Source organism: Frankliniella occidentalis, unplaced genomic scaffold, assembly GCF_000697945.3.
Source record: "Frankliniella occidentalis isolate FOCC.00 unplaced genomic scaffold, Focc_3.1 Scaffold10, whole genome shotgun sequence".
Classification (NCBI taxonomy): Eukaryota; Metazoa; Arthropoda; class Insecta; order Thysanoptera; family Thripidae; genus Frankliniella; species Frankliniella occidentalis.
Window position 1 is genome coordinate 1,197,714 of NW_026267140.1, and position 21,554 is coordinate 1,219,267.

The 21,554-nt window shown below is 38.2% G+C and overlaps 1 protein-coding gene across 1 annotated transcript; it reads left to right on the plus strand.

Moving 5' to 3' along the window:
- The first annotated feature begins 188 nt into the window (after window positions 1-188).
- Window positions 189-21,434, plus strand: LOC113214468 (midasin). Its single transcript, XM_052277420.1, has 49 exons — window positions 189-429; window positions 636-877; window positions 966-1,205; window positions 1,279-1,433; window positions 1,510-1,607; window positions 1,689-1,979; window positions 2,058-2,221; window positions 2,340-2,746; window positions 2,830-3,597; window positions 3,681-3,894; window positions 3,964-4,296; window positions 4,686-4,830; window positions 4,968-5,208; window positions 5,301-5,509; window positions 5,593-5,739; window positions 5,831-5,978; window positions 6,053-6,163; window positions 6,242-6,361; window positions 6,458-6,639; window positions 6,724-6,856; window positions 6,953-7,280; window positions 7,383-9,485; window positions 9,585-9,757; window positions 9,847-10,229; window positions 10,313-10,712; window positions 10,799-11,105; window positions 11,177-11,338; window positions 11,419-11,573; window positions 11,662-12,086; window positions 12,200-12,396; window positions 12,486-12,738; window positions 12,833-12,946; window positions 13,026-13,223; window positions 13,318-13,545; window positions 13,630-13,892; window positions 13,968-15,525; window positions 15,610-15,810; window positions 15,902-16,134; window positions 16,213-16,375; window positions 16,454-16,704; window positions 16,788-17,328; window positions 17,415-17,590; window positions 17,743-17,884; window positions 18,000-18,197; window positions 18,296-18,463; window positions 18,549-18,792; window positions 18,961-20,716; window positions 20,822-21,068; window positions 21,149-21,434. Exons 1-49 carry the CDS (start codon window positions 328-330, stop codon window positions 21,326-21,328), a joined length of 16,197 nt encoding a protein of 5,398 aa, XP_052133380.1. The 5' UTR covers window positions 189-327; the 3' UTR covers window positions 21,329-21,434.
- The last annotated feature ends 120 nt before the right edge of the window (window positions 21,435-21,554 follow it).

Below are 21,554 nucleotides of genomic sequence, written 5' to 3' on the forward strand. Positions count from 1 at the left end.
AAAGTAGCCTAGTTATTGCTGGAGGAACTAAACACTCAACTGGAAGAAACACTTCTCTAAGTTTGGAATAGTGTTTATCGTTTAAAAAGATAAGTTGTCCATCGTTAGTAAACTTCGGTTTGAGGTAGTGACCATCGCCGACCAGGTCTCTTCCCTCTTCCCCCTTCCCTTCCCTCCTTGTTTACATGTGTACATGTATTGCGATCAGTGCGGTGTTTAATAGCACGTGTTTAGGTTGTGAGTCCCATTGGGCTTGGACTTAAATCGAAATGCTGTGAAATTTGAAGAATCATACGGACTCCGTCGGTTCTGTTGAACTTAAGCAAAATGACTGGATCAGTGACTGGTGGCTTCTTAGAGGCGTTAAAATCGCTTTGTGAAAAAGACAAAACATGCAAGGAAGCATGCTTAAAGTTTATCCGTCTTCATGTTAGTATTTCTCATTGTCATGCCATTATACATATTTCAATCGACCTACTGTAATAACATACATGTTTGGAACTTTCGTTGTTGTTGGCATCTCAGTCAATTGTTAATTAGCGAATTGTTGCATATGGCGTTGTAGGTTAGACGTAACGAATATTGCTGTTTTTTAATTGTTTTCGTATTAACATATTCTTTTGTAAATCCCTCAGACTCTCCAAGATAGCGATTTTAATGAGTTACTCAATGTATTGGCCAGTCTTCTTCTTAGCCATAGCCAAACATTAATCATAGGAGAACATTTAAGAGATGTCCTCCCTCAAATTCTTGCCGTAGCTCTTTGCGATGATATGGAAGATTCACCCCACCTCATAGATGTCAGTCCCAAACTATTACATGAGAAACGTTGCGTTACTCTCAGTAAACTTGCACCTATACACCCTGATGTGCTTACGTAAGTTTGACATCAAGTTCAGATGGTCCATCTTGAATTCTAACTTGAATTCTAATTTGACTCTTGCATTTACATCCTGTTTTTAAAGGTTTATTTTGAAGTATTTCTGTGACAAGCCCTCTCCTTTTCATTATTGGAGAGTGTCAGCTGCAGATGAGGAACCAAAGGCCAAAAAGAGAAGGATATACTCAACCCCTGTCACTGATGAAGAAATTGCTGGATGCTGTTATTTTTTTCTTAAATTGAAAACTGACTACTTTAAAAAGTTGTGGGACTGGTCACACTTTCTAAAAGGCTTTTTAAACCATGAGGAACCATATGTTAGATGGTATGTAATCTCATCTTATCCAATATACTTATCAAAAATCTGGCATGATCATAACTATTTTTTTATTATTCAGGCTTGCTACTCAGTGTTGTGCTTTGCTTTTACAAATGGGAAACCAAGAGAAGGAAAAGTTACTTAATTCCAAATTGACCCCTGATGAAATTGTTTGTTTTGCGGTGAAGCAAGGTGCTGAAGATAAAAGAATCCAGGACAGTTGGACCAAAGCATGTAAGTCCTATATTAGCTGAAAAATTCAAACTTGAGATAAACTAATCTCTCATACATAGTTAACTTCATTTCTTAGGTTTTGATGAAACTTCTCCATGTAATGGTTCCCTGCCAGAGTCCCAAAATAAATCAGTTATTAATGTTGCTGGAATAAGTCTTCCGTTAATGTTCGAGGTAATTATTTCTCTATCATATTCTGTAGTTTGCGTTGGTTTTTGTTTTCAGCTTTCATAAACTGTTTACTTTGTCCTTAAGGTTGCAGCTAATTCAAAACCAAGTTTAGTTTTAGTTAATTCAACCAAAAGCAATTTGCAATCTGTAGCTTTGGGTATAGCTACAAGAAAGACTTTATGCCTTCAAGGTCCTGTAGGATGTGGCAAGACGGCCCTGGTACAGTATTTAGCCAAGTTGACTGGTCGCTGCTCTCCCCCTCATTACCTTTCAGTACAACTTGGCGACCAAACTGACAGTAAAATGTTGCTTGGCACGTATCAGTGTACTGACATTCCAGGAGAATTTGTCTGGAAACCTGGTGTTTTGACTCAGGCATGGAGATTATTTCTTTTCCCTCTTCCTCTCAGTTATGTGTAACTTTCTTTTTCTAAGGTTTATTTCAATTTTCAGGCTGTTATCGGAGGCTATTGGCTTCTTTTGGAGGATATTGATAGTTGTGCCACAGATGTTGCAGCAGTGCTCTCTTCACTGTTGGAAACAGGATCACTTAGTGTTCCAGGTTTTAAGGATTCTGTCCATGCAGCCCCTGGCTTTCAACTCTTTTTCACTCAGAGGTAAGGCAATTTCTAATAAATTTCCAGTAAACTTGTTTGTATTTACTTCCATTAAATTTATGTCCATGTCCTAAAAAAATCTTAATTATGTATCATATATTTATCTAATCTGTTCCAGGCTGGTGGCTGGTGCAACTGGACTGCACAAGCTTAACTCTGGAGTGGCAAGCATGCTTCAGAGACATTGGCTCACTGTACAAATGGAGCCTTTGTCGGAATCAGAACTTGTGGAAGTAGTTAGAACTTTGCATCCTTCCCTCTACACTGTGGCTCCACGAATGGTGAATGTTTTTCTGATTTTTTCTGCTGGGAGTCATCACACAGCTATGAGCGGGAACAATGAAAATATGGATTCAAGTAAAAATGTCCATATTCAAAGTGCAGGTGCAAGATTACCTTCTACTCGAGATCTTATGAAGTGGTGCACCAGATCAAGTCAAGCTTTTGACGTAAGCTCTTTAGAGTCGGGATTAAAACTGTATCAAGATGCTGTTGACATATTTTGCTGCAATGTCAGCCATCCTGGTATGTCAACAAAATGTTGGGAACTACTCTCAAACTCCCTCATTCCATACAGTAATAAATTTTCAACTCATTTTTAATTACAGACACTAGGCTCAAGCTGGCAGAAAGTATTGCAGCAAAACTTGGCATTATACATACAAAAGCAGAGTACTTTTGTAATGTACACAAACCAGTAATTTCTTTGACTTCAACTCATGTTGTTGCTGGACGGATAAGTTTACCACGCAGAGAACATAGTACAGCTATGCCTAGATTTACTTCAAAGTCAACCTTTTCATTTACCCGCCCCACAGCAGCTCTCCTGGAACGGGTAGCCAGCTGTATTCACCATAATGAACCAGTGTTGTTGGTTGGTGAAACTGGAGTTGGCAAAACTTCAAGCATTCAATATCTTGCTGAAAAAATGGGCCAATCATTATCTGTGATTAATATGAATCAGCAGTCTGACAGTGCAGATCTTCTTGGAGGATTTAAGCCAGTTGAATTGAAGTTTGTGATATCACCATTGAGGGATGAATTTGAGACACTATTCCGAGGCTTTTTTGCTGTGGATGAAAATACAAAATTTTTAAGTCATATCGCCCATTGTTTTTCTCTCAAGAAGTGGTCTACCCTTTTAACTTTGATGAAACACAGTACAGCCGCTGCACTGAAAAGATTTGAAAAGAAAAGGGCCAATGCTAAAAGTTCTCAATTGAACTCAAAATCGGAGGCCCTTGATCCTCTCCTCAAGAGGAACTGGCTACAGCTTTCTCTCAAATTGCATAAGGTTGAAGAGCAGTTGAAGAAGTCCCAGAATGCTCTTGCATTTTCATTTGTAGAAGGCAGCCTTGTCAAAGCTTTACAAGAAGGTTCATAATGTTTGTTTTTTTTAGAACTAATTCTTTCTCATCTTGGACCATGTATCAATTATCTTCAATGATTTTTTTCTTAGGTAAATGGGTACTTCTTGATGAAATAAATTTGGCTAGTGCTCAAACACTTGAATGCCTTTCAAGTCTTCTTGAAGGTTCATCTGGATCTCTGTACTTACTGGAACGTGGAGATGACCAGTCAATCAACAGACATCCAGATTTCAGAATATTTGCTGCTATGAATCCAGCCACAGACGTTGGTAAAAGGGAGTTGCCTCCTGGTATTCGAAACAGGTAAAATGTAGGACCAGGACCTCTTTTGTTACTTATTTTGCTTTATGTTTCTAATGAAAAGTATTACAGATTTACAGAGTTTTTTGTTGATGAACTTGTTAATCGTCAAGACCTTCTACTACTGTGTGGTTCATATCTTGAACCCCTTGCGCTACCAGCAACAAAGCTCGATGCTATTGTTCGTTTTTATCTATCTATTTGTCAAGAGGCTGTTACTAGTCTGTCAGATGGCACAGGACAGAAACCTCACTATAGTCTTAGAACATTATGTCGTGCCTTATCAGTTGCTGCAACAAATCCTTGTGCATCAGTTCCTCGATCTCTATATGAAGGAATTTTACTGAGCTTTCTTACTCAGTTAGATCGTGGATCACATCCCATTGTAGAAGAAATGGTAGCAAAGTAAGGAATATGTTCTTAGTGATGATATTACCAGTATCTGTAATACCCAAAACAAAGAGGCGTTAAAAGAAGTAAATAAGAATTTTATAGCCGGCATCTTTCGAATTTTGCTGCAGTGTTCACTCTAATGCAACCACTCAGTCAACTAATTGTTTATGATCACTTTAACAAGAATTGTTAAATTTTTTTATTCCTCAACGATATTTTTATGAAGACACTTTTACTCTTGCAGTATGCAATATGTGCGGGTAAAAAGTTAACGAAACCTTGGATATTTGTAATGGAAGTCAAACTTTGGGATTTTGTGGCAACTCTGAATTTCATCACTTTCGGTTTAAAGGTAAAGCCTACAGCCTTCCACTTATTTATTGTTATTTTCTTTTTTTTAGGGCTGTCATGGGGAAGACTTCCTCAGACCCGAAGAGTTTAATGAAACAACCTATTCCCACTCCTGTTGTGCCGGGAAATAACTTTATTGAAGTGGAGGGATACTGGGTTACTCAAGGATCTCTTGAACCAAACACTCCAGAAAAGGTACACTGATGTTATGTCTCATCTATTGCATTTGGTTTTGGTCCAAAATGTTTTTGAGACTCACTTGGAGACTCCACTTTGAACTCAATCATTTGTCTAAATCTTATTGTGATTTTTGGTGTACCTATCTTTTTTAGTACATCATGACAAAGACTGTTCGTCGAAATCTCCATGATTTGGTTCGTGTTGTCTCTTTGGCGAGACTTCCTATCCTCCTGCAGGGTGAAACATCAGTAGGCAAGACAAGTCTTATCACTTACTTGGCTCAAGTGTCTGGTAATCGTTGTCTTCGCATTAATAATCATGAGCACACAGATCTTCAAGAATACATTGGGTGTTATGCAGCAGATGATCATGGAAATCTAGTATTCAAAGAGGGTGTGTTTTTCTTGTTTATCCTACTTCAATTTCCTTGTCTTCAATCAAAACTAGTTAAAAAAGTGATTGTCATCCTTTTATTTGCCTGTCAGGTGTTCTTGTAGAGGCAATGAAATATGGGCACTGGGTCATTTTAGATGAACTCAACTTAGCTCCTAGTGATGTGCTAGAAGCTCTCAATAGAGTTCTAGATGACAACCGAGAGTTGTTTATTCCTGAAACCCAAAAAGTTGTCAAAGCCCACCCAAATTTCATGCTATTTGCTACTCAAAATCCTCCTGGATTGTATGGTGGTAGAAAGGTACTTATTGACCATTGCTGAATTCAAAAGTATCTATCATGTATTATTTCATCTAAACATATCTATCTTATCAAATTTTGCAGGTTTTATCTCGGGCTTTTCGTAACCGTTTTATTGAATTACATTTTGATGAAATCCCATCCATGGAGTTAGAAACAATTATGCATCTGAGGTGTGATATGCCACCATCGTACTGTAAAAAGATGGTTGCAGTAATGTCTGATCTACAGGTACTCTATTTATTGCTTAACCACTTTAGCTTTACCCTCCGCACTTCATAATCCAAATTTACATATATTGTTTTGTTTTTCTATTTAATAGGTTCGTCGAAAAGGAAGCGCAGCATTCGCTGGCAAACAAGGTTTCATTACCCTAAGAGATTTGTTTCGATGGGGTGAGAGGTATCGTCTCTCACAGGAAGGCAAAGAAGGGAAATACTATGATTGGGATCAACACATTGCTGATGAAGGTACCTAGGTCTTATTCAAACCTAGTTTTTGAAGCATATTCACATAATTTCAATTTCCGTGTCTGATCTTTTAGGATATCTCATTCTTGCTGGACGAGTTAGAAAAGAAGAGGAATGTGTGATAATCCAAGAGACCCTTCTAAAACATATCAAACGTGCTGTGAATCCTGATAGGCTTTTCACATGTGTGTAACTTCTAAATTGAATATGTTTCATATAATTTTTTCAAGTAGAGGTTACCAACATATTTTCTCTGGTTACAGTGAGTGCTGAAACATCTCCTGTGACAAAAGCTATTTTAGAATCAATTGTACAGCAAACTCCCCAGGGATTTAACCATATAGTGTGGACATACAATATGAGAAAACTTGCTGTCCTTCTTGGTATGTTATCACAACTAAAAAAATGTATTGTAACATCTATAAGGTTCACACATTTTGTCTTTTAACATAAGTATAATGTATCTATGCACCCTTTAGGAAAGGCGTGTGAGTTCAAGGAGCCTATTTTGCTTGTTGGGGAAACTGGGTGTGGGAAAACAACTTTGTGCCAACTTCTAGCTGCTAGTAAAGATCAGAAATTGTCTTCTGTCAACTGCCATATGCACTCAGAGAGTGCAGATTTCCTTGGAGGACTACGTCCCATTCGAGAACACTCAGAGGTAGGTTAACTGTCAGAAAAGATATCAGTAACTTTTATAACATTTACGAGTATTCACTTTGATTGAATCTTTTTCTTTGTCTAGGATAATAAAGGCAAACTGTTTGAATGGGTTGATGGTCCACTGATTGACGCCATGCTTCATGGAGAGGTGTTTCTTGCTGATGAAATCTCATTGGCAGATGACAGTGTATTAGAGAGACTAAATTCCTTGCTTGGTAAGGATAAATTTGAAATTTCTATTGTAAACCATTTTCCCTTTTAGTTAGAAATCTATGTTATTTTGTGAAATAAATTTTATGCGCATGTTTCAGAACCTGAGCGGAAACTGCTACTTGCTGAGAAAGGTAGTGGTATCAGTGGTGAGCCATGTGAAGTCATTGCGAAAGATGGCTTCATCTTTGTAGGAACTATGAATCCTGGTGGTGATTATGGAAAGAAGGAATTGTCTCCTGCCTTGCGAAATCGTTTCACTGAGATTTGGTGTGAGGGTTGTTCACAGCGGTCGGATCTGATTGCTGTCATAGAACACAATGTAAGACCTGAACTAGTATTCAAAAAATCTACCAATGATATAGTAAGTGTTGGAGCAACACTTGTTGATTTTCTTGAATGGTTTTCACAAACTGAGCTAGGAAGCAGGTAAGCTAGAAGTGTTATTTTTATTGTTTGTTTTTCTCCCCTACCATTTATACATTGTGCTTTTGAAAAGGTTCTATTCACATATTTTTATTTGTTCTCCAGGTTTGCTAAAAGTATCAGAGATATCATGACATGGGTTGAATTCATTAATGTATCCACACAACCAGATATCAATCTAGAGTTAAGTGATGCCTACATCCATGGAGCTTGCCTTACATTCCTAGACAGCTTGGGAACAGGATTGACAAGTTTCTCTACAAAAGAAGCAGTATATGGTTTAAGGATCGCTGCTCTTCAATTTTTAAGAGACCAGGTCCAAAAAGCCACTGACTGTAAACCTTTCAGTTTAAAACCATTCATGGGTATGGATTCAGATGATTTTGAGCTTTTATCAACCACTGAGAAGTTTGGTGTAAAGCCATTCTGCATATCTAAGGGAAATGCTGACTCAGTAGAAAGTGCTGAATTTTTACTCTCTGCGCCAACCACCCGTATCAATGCCATGAGGGTCCTTCGTGGTCTTCAGCTTGGCAAAGCACTTCTGTTGGAGGGAAGCCCAGGAGTTGGTAAAACAAGCCTGGTTACAGCTTTGTCTCGTGCTGCTGGCTACAAACTGACAAGAATTAATTTGTCTGACCAAACAGACATATCTGATTTATTTGGCGCTGATTTGCCTGTTGAAGGAGGATCTGGTGGAGAGTTTGCCTGGCGTGATGGGCCATTCCTTCAGGCACTTCGTGCTGGTCATTGGATCCTACTTGATGAATTAAATTTGGCTTCTCAGTCAGTTTTGGAAGGATTAAATGCTGTACTTGACCATAGAGGTGACTTGTTCATACCAGAACTGGGGCGTACATTCCACATTCAATCTGGACAGACTCGTTTGTTTGCATGTCAGAACCCTCTTAATCAAGGAGGTGCTCGGAAAGGTCTCCCACAGTCATTTTTGAATCGATTTACACAAGTTCACATGGAAACCTTGACGTCAGATGACCTGGAATACATTTGTCAGGCTCTGTTTCCGTCATTACCTCATGAACTTATAAAGAATATGGTAATTTTCAATGAAAAAGCAGCATTTGAGACTGGCCCTGGTGGAAAATGGGGACAGCGAGGTGGCCCGTGGGAGATGAACTTAAGAGATTTAAGCAGGTGGTGTGAAGTTACTGTGTGGGGTTCTTCATCCGGTGCACTCAATCCGGGAAGATTTGTCCAGCTTATATATGTAGATCGCATGCGTACCAAAGGAGACAAGGAGAGTATGATGGCTCTTTATCAGCGGTTGTTCCCTGACAAGTATCCACTTTCTTGCACTGTTCCTCAAATTCTTGTGACTCCAAAAACATTGTATCTTGGAGATACAACATTAGAAAGAGGCAGTCTTGAAAACATTGCTGTATCTAAACTTGTTTTGAGGTATCAGCTGTCAACTTTATTGTCCTTGGCAAGGTGTGTATCCATGGGATGGATGTCTATACTAGTAGGCCCGAGTGGTTGTGGTAAAACAAGTTTGGTTCACCTTCTTGCTCAAGTAGCAGGTCAAGAACTCAGAACACTCTCAGTTAACTCTGCCATGGACACCACTGAAATACTTGGAGGATTTGAGCAAGCTGATTACAAGCGTCATTTAGATGAATTAATTGTTAAAGTTCAGAGAATTATGACCAAGGGCTTACAATGTACAACTTTGCAAGGAGAAGAAAATGAATTGACTCACCTTATGGGTCTATGGGAGTCTTTCATACATTCTGAAAACACTGACTCAAATGATAAGTTCAAGTCTGTTGAGTCAGAGGTTCAAACATTTGTTAATAAAATTCAAATGCTTCTTGAAGTTTTACTTGCAATACCAAGAGTTGTCATTTCATCAGAAGATGTAGTTGAAGTAAACTGCATTCAAGACAAACTGGCTTACCTCAAGAATTGTGCTCTTCGTGACAAAAGTCTGAATGCTGGAGGAAAGTTTGAATGGGTGGATAGTATTCTTATCAAAAGTTTGACTGAAGGAAGCTGGCTTTTAGTTGATAATGTAAACCTCTGTAGTGCTGCAGTACTTGACAGGCTTAATGGTCTCCTTGAGCCACATGGCGTTTTAACTATAAGTGAGAGGGGAGTAAATATGAATGGTGACCTCATCACAATCCAGCCTCATCAAAACTTTCGTCTTTTTTTAACAATGGATCCGAAGTATGGTGAGATTTCTAGGTAGGTAATTGGTTTTGTTTTAGGTGTTTCATTGTAATTCAATGTTGTTTGTGTAACATTACGCTACATTACCCTATTTGTTTCTGGTTGTATTTGTAGGGCCATGCGGAACAGAGGAGTAGAGATTTTTGTGACCACATCAGAGGGGGATATGACTACTTCTCTGAGTCCATTAGATCTTGCTGCCCTTCTTCATGGTACCGGAGTTCACAGTCAACATGATCAGCGGCTGTTTATCAATTTGCACCAATCAATGACAAGTATAATTCAAGGTAATCTTAAGTTGCAAACGCAAATATTATTGCAGATTTATTCAGTTTCAATGAATATGCCATATTTCATGTCTGTTTACATTATCTAGGCCCAGATACACCAGGACTGCCAGAGCTACTAAATGCTTCGTTTTTGTTTGTTCAACAAGTTGAACGAGGAATGGCTCCTATACCTTCACTGCTTTCCTCATTTATCAAAGTTTACATTCAGTCTCGTTTGTGTGACAGTGTTCAAACCAAACGTCGCTATCTTTCTATTCTTGAGGAAGCCATTGCACAAAGGTCACAAGAAAATATTCCTCTTGCTCTTGATAAACTAGTCTCAGACTGTACCCTGTTGACCAATGAGATACAACTAGATCCATCACTGGCCACAGTTAAGCAGAGGAGTGCTGTATTATCAGCTCTTGCTGATATTGAAGAGAAGGATTTGTCATATGTATTAGGTCTATTGGGTGTGACTGATATGATGGTGAGATTAATTCCAATTTTCAAGCCTCTGCTGTGCCTAAATTTTAAAATTCTATTTTATGGTCTTTTGTTTCTCTGTTCTAGGTGGACTTTAAAATGACCCTTACAAATATTGTTGTTTTATTTTATCAAACATGCTCGGTTACTGATGTCAGTTTAGCTTATAATTGGCTTAAAATGCTGATCAAAGGATCGAGGCATGAGAGTTTTCTTAGTGAACTGTCAGAAATTTTGTACAGTACAATACTAAGTGTTGATGATCTGGCTACATGTCACTTGATCTGGGACAGAAGGTGGCTACCAGATGTTGCTTCTGCCTTATCAGTATTGAGTGGAGTAGATGACCATGGTGTGGAGAACAGAGTTGCCTTGCTTCTGTACATTACTGCTGAGCTCGTAAGAAGCAAAATTACATTAAATCTAACAGGTGTCAAGAAACATAAACAAATATCTGTTCTTGAATACTCTCATGCCATATCAAAAGGTACAAAGTTATGGACAAAAGCTTCCAGTTCAGATTATTTAAAATTCAGTTCTAAGATTTTATTTTGTGGCATGTTATAATTACAGGCATATTAGCTGACAGCTTAGCTTCCGAGCCTATAATTGTTGAAGTTGGACCATTTTTGGACACAGCATTAAATATTCTACACAATGCGTTGAGCACTCTTGGTGTTGTTATCAGTGATGAGCTATGGTGGTTAGTGCGAAGGGCATTCAGTTGGACACAAAGATTTCAGAAGAAAATTGCCTCTCTTCAACTCAATACTGACAAAAATGCAACAGATGAAACTCTCAATCTCATAGCAGTCCATTATAAGTGGTTTTCTAAGTACACAATGCCAGTACTAATCCATCTAGCACACTCAGCTGCTCTGTAAGTACTTGTAGCTGTTGACAGTAAATTAATTTTGATGCCGCTTTTCATTGTAATAATTTCATTCTCAGCGATGTTACTCAGTTCAATGAAACAACAGAAAGAATGGATGCCTCAGTGTTTTCTAACAGTTGTATAATATGGTATGTTGCAAAAAGACTTCGTAATGCTTTGCAACACCCTCTTCCTATTGCCTCTGATTTTCAGGCTAAACTGTCTTTAAAGGCTTCACAGTAAGTTTCAACCACTTTCCAACACATCCTTATCAGTTCCACAAAGAAATTCCAATTTTGACTCTTCTTTTTCCTTCTAGCATTTGTGATGTAATCGACTTGTGGGGTAGAGAACCACTAAATGAAAATTTATTGGATGTAGTTAATTTCCTTTCAACTCCTGAAGGACTCAGTGCAAGAGCACATTTGATAGTTGCCCTGAAAGACTTATCATTGAACTTAAATCTCATTAAAGGTATAGCATTACTCTTTAAATAAAATCTTTATTTGTAACAACTTTTGCTTTGGTACTAAAAAAAACAAAACAATTTCTTCTTCAACAGTGGAAGAAAGACTTGCACAAGCAGAAAATATATGCTTCCAAGCTGGCCTTACAAATGACTGTGTGAATAGAGAGACAGAACCAAAACCTCAGAGGAACTTAAAGACTCTACTCTGGCCTTTCCAGGAGGCTGTGTGTCTAAATGCAATCAGTCCCTTGCTACTGAAGCTATTAAAAGGACTGGATCTTTCATCAAGTTCCCTTGAGTTTCACACACTCATCCAAGCTATGAAGGAAACTCCATCAATACCTCCATCTGTCATAGGATTGTTAGAGACCTCATTGAAAGAAAGTAAAATCCAAACAGATTTATTTAAAATAATCTTCTGGGTTTTTCGTTTTTCTAACAAATCCCTTGCTGTGTCAAATTGTCATATTTGGGCTCCTTGTGAAATGAAGTTTCCAAGTGACATTGAAAAGTCAACGGTAAAAACGAATCCTTTTTTAAACCTTTGCATATATTTTTTACCTACTTCCTAATTCATTTTATTCTTAAACATATTTAGTTGGTTTCCACTTAATTTGTTTCTTGCTTTTAGGAGCCTCTACCCCAGCACTGTCCTATGCTCTCCCAATTAGCAGCCAATCTTCTATTTTCCCAATGTCCATCAAGCAAAGAACACCTTGTAATGCCATCACTGGATCAGCACAAGCAACATATACTGCTGTTGAACAGTTTGCAGACTTTGCTCTGGCAGAATTATGATAATTTCAGTAATCCTTATTATTCTTTCAGGTGTGTATTAAACTTAGATTCATATAATATTTTCTATCTGTGATACTGTACATGTTTATTTGAATCACTGTTTTATACTTCTATTGCAGAGAAAATGAATTACAGTCTGCAAAATCTGCAGGCTACCATTTTCTCTCAAAGTTAGAGGAAAGCTGCTGTTTGGTGCATCCTGTATCATTAAACTTACAAGAAAGAGCTTCTGCTATAATTGAAGATTTGCAATATAAACTTGGTGGTAGAGCTTCCACCTTATCTGATTTCTGTCTCTTACTGTCAGAATTTGTCAATGTTATCAGCCTTTTAGAGGAATCAAAAACTGTTGAAAATGATATTTTGATGCAGGTATGTTAGCATTCTATTTAAAAAGTGGCTTTTGTAAAGATTATCTAAGTTTTTATGTCTTACCAATTAACTGATTGATTGGCTGTATTTGTAGGTTGGCTTGGCTTGGACTCTTTTGGGCTGTTTGGAGTCCCACTTATTCTCAGCATTCCCAAAAATTGATCCCACAGTGAAACATGCCATAAAAATACAATACACTAGAGAAGAGGTCAGTCGAATTAAGATGCCTCCTTGCTTTAAAGGATTTATTTTATTTCTTACTTAATATTCTTCTTAACTTCGTTTAGATAATGGAAATAAAAGCTGAACTACTTGCTGCTAAAATTACTGGTTCCGTGAAAGGTGTTGAAACAGATGGTGTACCTTCCCATCCACATCTTGAAATTCTTCAAAACCATCTGAATTTGTTAGAAAACCAACTAAGTACATTGAGCCATCAAATTGCTGTAAGACCACAGCCACCCATGTACTCTATTTTGACAAAGGTAATTCATAATCATGCAGTCCCATTAATAGAGTAATGCTCAAAATTGCAGCTGTTAATTAAACCCTCTAAAACCCCATTTTTTCCCTTTTAAGGAAATGCAACACTTTGCCAGCAGCCTAAGCTCAGTGCCCATTGTGATGAAAGTCACTAAACGTCTTCTGTCCATTTGCAAAACTATATCTCCTTCAGAATGTCAAATAATTGTGAAGGAGGCCCAGTTGTGGTTACGCTCTCTTCAAAGCTTTACAAATATGCTTGAAAAGAGATTTGGGACGTGGTACCCTGATATTGTTGGACCTCTTCTAACATCCAGTGCAAAGGCAAGTTAAAATCTAATGCAAGTACTTTATTTTCTTTTTTGTAAGCATAAGTGTACAGTTATTAATCGATCTTTTTTACAACAGCTGAATCGTGGTGTAGAGCTTATGGTTGGAGTGGGAAAGAAAATTTACCTAAATGGTCAAACTGGCCCACATCATAGCACTCTTAGCAAACTAGTTTGTTCTCTTGGAAGCTTCCCAGTCTTAGGTCCTGATCAAACATCTATTATGGATCTCTTATCAAACACTGCCAACAGACATTCATCACTCATTATTGAGCAAATGTTTCTTTCTCTTGTTGGAGATATTCCTGGCCTGTCAGAGAGATCACAGTCTGAGGCATATTGGTTAGCTTCTCTAATTTATCTGTACTATTTTGGAATATTTTCAACACTAGTTTGCTGACTTTTTTACTTTTTCAGGCTGCTGAAAAGTTCTATCCTAGAGTTAAAGAACTTCATTTTAATATCTCAATCATGCAAGACTGAGGAGTGGAATGCTTTAATCAAAGTTTTACGATCATTTACTCAAATTTGGGAGAAACAAGAGAACGAACGGCGTGAACGGGAGCTTGATAGTGAAAGTCTGTACAAGTCTCGAGGAGCTGTGAGATGTCAAACCGTTACTGAAGATGAAGAAGCACTTTATGAGATAGCTGAAATGTTCCCTTCTAAGAGGGAGAATGATTTTGGAGACCTAGAGCCCAACCAATCTTTGGAAGGACCTCCCCAATCAGTCAATCAAGAAAGCAATTCAAACCCATCAAGTGCATTGTTGAGTGCAGAAGATGTTTCCCTTGTTAGTTCTGTGCATATGTCACTAGTTCTAGCATACACCAAATCAACATGGTTTGACTGCTTTCCAGGCATGTCCTCAAACAATAGCACTGACTTTTTGACACCATGGCTGCAACGATTTGCTGTTGCAGCTCGTCTTATCTCCTCCTGCAGTTATATTCTAAATGATAATGTAGACAAGTGCCTTCTTCCAAGTTGGATTCTAGCTTCATACCTAGCTTCTCCAAAATGTAACTCTGTTGTCAGTGGCTCAAATGTTAGTCCTGATGATCCATCATTTGATTTTTATCGCACTCCTTGCATCAGTGAAGCACAACAATGTAAACCAGTTTTAGATGGGCTTCTTCAAAGAGTTAATGAGTTATTGAATGAATGGCCTGAGCATCCAACATTGAATCAAATTGTGGTTGTTGTCAATAGGATTACCTCTTTCCCTATGGAGAGCCCTCTTTCAAGATTTCTCACTGGTCTCGAGATATTGCTAAATAAAATACGTGAATGGGAGGAAAATGCTCATTCTGGAGTTAGCCTTGCTTGTCATTCAGCAGCTGTGACAAATTTAATTATTCAGTGGAGAAGATTGGAGCTTGCTGGCTGGAAAGGCTGTTTAAATTCTGCAAGTCTTCGCTTTGAAAGCAGGGCTCATCGATGGTGGTTTTACATTTTTACCTTAGTTGATGGCTACATAAATCCATCTGCTGGTAAAGAAGCTATGAGTGGAAAGGATATTGTATCATCACTTGAGCAATTCATGGAAGAGGCCCCTCTAGGGGAATTCCAAGTGAGACTCAATATGGTTTTAGCTTTCCATTGTCATGTGATAAATCTACCTGCATCTTCCCAAAGGGATGAGCTGCAGGCTGTCCTATGGAATCTGTTTGGTTTCTATTCTCAGTTCAAAGACATGGTAGTCTCTAAAATTGATGATCTAAAGTCTCCCATTGAAAAGAAACTCAAAGATTATGTGAAGATTGCCCGGTGGAATGATATCAATTATTGGGCTGTAAAAGATGCAGTCTTCAAGACCCAACGCACTTTGCACAAACATGTGAAGGAGTTTGAGACTGTACTGAAACAGCCTGCGAAATCAACTATGTATTCATGCCGTCTAGAAGGAAAGTCACAATCTAAAAAGTATGCTCATCTCAATGTTCAAGCTTTCATTGCGACTGCTGAAGCAAAGGTAAAGTCTGAACTGAGGTTGTAATTATTTTGTTTATCTAATTGATAAATTTATATTTTTGTTGCCATCATTTTGATTTTTTAGCAATTTATTGAGGACACATTAATTATGGATATTGATGCTGATCAATCATCTGTTCTAAAAAGAGCCAGTGCACTTTTTATTCGATCAAAAAAATTAACAAAAGAGGTCATCTTGTCTTCATCCTGCCCAGGACTTGTTGCTGCATTAAATGAATTTGCTAACGACATTGTTGCATCAGTTCAACAACTTGCTTCTCTAGAGGTGTTTTTCTATTAAAGTATTTGTCGTAGTTTACTTGAACTATGTTCAATTCCAATTTTATATTTAATCCATCTCTCTTTCAACTTTCAAGGTGGATAAAAATATTCCTAAACCAAAACAAGTATCTCAGGCTAAAAATCACCTGCAAATGAAGCGCCGAGCCTTAGCTGACCTGTTCCGATTGCTGCACCGTATTGGGTTGTCTTACCATTCAGGTTTGACGTATGAAGAGAGTTTATTAAAGCATGAATTCACGCAACTGCCTCCTTTAGATTTAAGTGTTTTCATGAAATCTCTGAGCTGTCCCAGAGAATCTCTAGATTGGTATGATGATGTTCCACAAAATAATTCTTTGCCCTTAGGTTACTTTCTATTCAAAAATATTTTATGATTCCTTTACAGTGCTGCTGACAAAGAAATTCTCAGTGCCTGGGATGGGTGTAGTTCATACTTCATGCGCTCGTGGGTGCGCTATGTTCAGTTGAGTATGGCTCTTCGTCATCCTCACAAGGATCTTAGTCCTCCAAACATTGAAAGGCTTCGAGGCTTCCCTGCTCATCTTATTGTAATTACATAGGATAATAACCTTTTGAGTTAATTGATTTTAGGTCCATGTCCTAATTCTTGCTAATCTTTCTGTCAGACTCTAACACATGACCAACACAGGCAAATCCATAAGAACATAAATCTCTTAGGCGAAGTAAGAATACATCTACATCAGCTGAAATCTCTTGTGAGCTTTCTTGATGTAGCAATACCACCTCAATCTGCTCTACTGGAATTGGATCAACGGCTTAAGTCAATAGTTGTTGCTTCTACAGTCACTTTACAACAATTTAAATTATTGCTTGAAGCTTGCCCAGGTGGAGAAGGAATTCAAAGCATCGAGGACAAGTATGTTGATATATACATTTAGATTTTAAATGAGGTTTAACTTCAGCGAACGTCTACTTTATTGTATTTCTTACCCTTTTCAGCATACCAGTCTTGGTGCATGGGCAGGAAACTCCCTCGTACTCTTTAGGCATGGTGAAAGGAGATATTGCATGGCAAAAAGCTAATGAAATGGCTGACAAAGCACTGCTCCTGCTCAGTGGCTGCCAGAAAAATATACTTGCTGTACAGTGGTCACAAACACTTTTTACTGTTGAAGATTTTAAGAAAATGTCTCAGTCCTTCAGTAATCTGACCTTATTGACTGGAAATATCTCAAACATTGAAAACATCCTACTTACCAACACATCCTCTCATCCATGCATTCAAAGCCTCCAATGGATTAAGGGTTGCATACTCATTGAATGCCAGAAATTTTCAGAAATATGTAACTTGGACTGCAAGACAGGTTGTTCAACTCCTACTGTTTTATCAGATTGTGATTTGGCAATGAAAGTTAATGGTCTGATGCAGAGTATGTTATTAAGCATACAGAAATTATACAAATGTCACACTAATACAGATGGACAAGCAATTGATCAAAACTCTAATCCTGAGGTGGTAGTGACAGAGAGTACAGAAGAGGTATAATTTCTTAGTGGCACATTATCTTGACCAAAAAGAGGTATTGTTTGTTTCTAATTGATTTTGATATTTTGATTTCGGCTAAGGTGGAAGAAGAAGAGGAGCCTAATCTCCAAGAAAAACATCTAAGTGATGGCATTCTCAAAACTGTCCAGTCTGATTTCAAACACATGGGGGCATCAGATATTAGCACTAACTTGCAAAGTCTCATGCAAGGTTTACTGGTTGTTCTTGATAAAGACCAATCTCAGAGGAGCATTAGGTATGGGGTACTTTTTTCACACTGACTAAATGCAGCCATGATTTAACCCTTTAAAATATTACTGGTTGTTCCACCACAAGACCACAAGTTAATTATTTTCCTAGTGTAGTGGAATTATTTACTGATGCAAAATTATTTTTCATTTCTCTTAGGGTGGTTATGAAGTTGATTCCAATCCTACAGCAGTGGATATTGCTGTATCAGTTTGTTCTGCTACAGCAGGTGTCAGCTTTCAGAGCCTCAACTAAGCTCCTCTCTACAATACTTGCAGTCTTTGGAGATGTGACTGTGAAGGTACATAACATAATTATACATGTTTGCTTACTGATAAATGCTCTTTTAAATAACAAATGGAGGTTTAGCCATTCTATTTACATTTTACCTTTTCTTATTTTAAAACGTTTTATAGGGGTTCTGCACTCCTGAGGGCCTACTAACAGAGGAAGAAGCAGGTGATGGTGAATCTGATGGCAAGCAAGAGGGCTCCATGGGTCTTGGAGACGGCGAGGGAGAAAAAGATGTATCGGAACGAATTGAAAGTGAAGACCAGTTGGATGATGCAAGGCCTGCTGGAGAGGAAAAAAAAGATGAAGATAAAGACTGCAAGGTATTCGTCAATTCACTTGAGTATTCTTGTTGGTACTCCTCTCAAATTAATTTAAGTTATGAAATTGGATAAAATTTATATTTCATTTATTGAAACAGGAGGAAGAAAAGGGCATAGAAATGTCTGAAAACTTTGATGGAAAACTACAGGATGTTGAACCAAAAGGGGATGACGCTGATGAAGATAGTGAGAGTGATGATGAGAAAAATGATGCAGAGAAGGAAATGGGTGATACTGAAAAAGATGCTGATCAGCTTGACCAACAGGTGCGTATCTTTGAAATGTGAAATTAGCTAATCAAGTACCTGTCTGTTAAATTTTTCATTTATTTTTTAATTTTTTTTTCTTTAGATATGGGGCAGTGACCCAGAGGACGATAGCAGTGATGAAGCTGACCAAAAAGATGAAGAAGGGCATTCCGGAGAAAAAACAGGAGAAAAGGAAATGGGTGCGCGAGAACGAGAAACAAATAAGGGTGACGACAATGATAATACACCAGATGACAATGAAGGAAAGAAGCAAGAAGAGAGCAAACCAGAAGTCAATGAAATGAAGGAACCAGAGGTTGATGATGACCAAGTAGATCCTTATCATGGTATGTACACTCTCCTATTTCATGTAACTATGCCTTCATTCTTGTTTCAAATTTTTAAAATATTTATCTATCTATTCCACCTGCATCATATTTTTATGTTCCATTTTCCAATCATTTTATTATATATTACTCATAAGTAAAATTACATATTATTAATCTATTGTTCAGGTAACCATAAGCCTGAAGAGGAGCCAGCAGCCTTAGAGCTGCCAGAAGATTTGAAACTGGATGATGGGGAAACTAATGAAAATGAAGAGACCAACGAAGAAAATCCATTTGATATAGATGAAATGAAAGAGAAAATGCCACCTGAACCTGAGCAGAAAGAGGAGGTTAAAGAAAATCAGACAGATACCAAACAAGATGAAGCTGAAAGTGATGTGAGTGATGATGATAATGTTGAAGAGGGCGAAAATGAAAATTGTGATATTCAGGAGCCTACCCCAGAAGAAAGTGAGGGAGATGACCCTCAGGATTCTGATGAAAGGAAAAATGGTCAAAAGCTAAATGAAAATGAAGAAGATGATAAATTGGAAGGTGAAAATGAGGAGGAAGAAAAAGCTAAAAATGAGGACATGAATCCCTCTAGAGATGACCCTACCTCAGAGCAAACTCAGGCGTCAGAGGACGTTCACCAAGGTTCAATGGATCAGGTCGCCTCGACTGCTCAACAATCTCAGGAGACTTCTGGCGAACAGCCTCCTGAAGAAGCTGATGGTGATCCTGGTGGAGATGAGAGGGATGAAGTGGGGCAAGCCCCAACAAATCAGGAAATGAAAGGTCATCATTCTGACCGGTCTGGAAAACGCCCTCAGCAGGACAACCAACAGAGAAAAGCTGGTGAAGAGGAGAAAAGGCAACGCCCAGGTCACAGTGAAGACCAGCGCTCTTTAGGAGACACCACTGAACCTGTCAAGAAACGCTTGAAGACTGTTGACCTAAAACAGACAGAAGATGAAGAAAGCGAGGAAAAATCTGAAGAGAATGTGGAGAATGAGGAAACCATGGCAGATTTGTACCAACATATTAAAGATGTCAAGGAGAAATCAACAACTCAAACCTTGGATGCAGCAACCAAAGAACAAGCGGATAAGCAACCTATTACTGCCTGTGAAGAAGAACAAGCTCCTGTACCTGAAGATGACGATGAGTCAGCTATGGATATAGAGAATGAAGAGGAACCTTTAAACAGCACAGAAACAGAGAAGAAATGTGAAGAAAATGTTAGTGGGACCAAAAACGAAAAGCAAAAGAAAGAAAAGGGAAAGACTCCTCTTCAAAGTGAAGCTGATTTTGAAGATAAAAGCATTGAAGTAGAAGGGGAAAAAGTTGATACGCTTAGTGCAGCAAGAGCTCCAGAGACAACATTTCATACTCAGTTTGAGAATCTTATTGTACCTAGTATTGTCACTATTGGGGAGGTTACAGAACAATCAGAAGCTATTCGGAAAGATCTCCAGGATCAGCTTTCTTCGTGGAATATGGAGTATGCTGGAGAAGAAGCATCCAAAGCATGGCAGTCTTTGTCTTCTTTAACAAATCCATTAGCACGGGATCTAAGTGAGCAATTGCGCCTAGTCCTAGAGCCTACTCAAGCTACTAGAATGAAAGGTGATTTCCGGACTGGGAGACGAATTAATATGAGGAAAGTTATTCCTTACATAGCAAGTCAGTTCCGCAAAGACAAAATCTGGATGAGACGTACAAAGCCATCAAAAAGGGAATATCAGATTTTACTTGCTATTGATGATTCATCTAGTATGGCAGACAACAGATCAAAGGAGTTAGCCTTTGAGTCGCTTGCCCTTGTAAGCCAAGCATTAACTTTATTGGAAGTTGGTGAGTTAGGTGTTCTTAGTTTTGGAGAGGTCATTAAAGTTTTACACAAGCTTGGTGAACCATTTACTCCGCACAGTGGAGCAAGGTACGGTAATCCAAAATAATATACATATCTATTTACTATTTTAAAATAAATCAACTCTTAACATTTTGATCAAACATTGCTGATTTGTTTCTCTTTTTGTACCAGACTGTTGCAACAATTTTCATTTGAACAACGCAAAACTCAAATTGGGGCGCTGGTGGACTATTCTACAGCACTCTTCACAACATGTAAAACCCAAACATCTGCTGAACACGCCCAACTATTGGTCGTGATTTCTGATGGAAGAGGCGTTTTTAGTGAGGGCCAGGAAAAAGTTCTCAGCTGTGTCCGGAAAGCAAGGCTGTCAGGTATCTTCATGGTTTTTGTGATTGTAGACAATCCAGAAAGCAAGGTAAGTTCTGAAAGAGTCAAATACAGTCAAATAATTTGTAACCATTGTCTAATTCCTTAAATCATTATTCTTATGAACAGGACTCAATTTTAGACATTCGAACTCCAATTTTCAAGGGAGGAAAACTTTTGGGAATATCATCATACATGGACTCATTCCCTTTCCCATTTTATTTAATATTACGTGACATCTCAAATTTGCCTGCTGTTTTAAGTGATGCCTTACGGCAGTGGTTTGAGCTAGTGTCAAATGTGGAGTGAGTTTGTCAGAAGCTGTTATTGATTTTACTTGTCCATTTGTCAGTGTATGTTAAATGTTGCATTTATATCTCTATATTATAAGTAATAAATGAGACTGTTATTGCTATTGATGGTGTGCACTGGAGTGGAACCCTTTCCCAGTAATGACGATATGTCCTTCAGCTAGGCGAGGACCCATCTCCCATTGGTTTTCACAAAACTGTCTACATACAATTAATACGCGGGA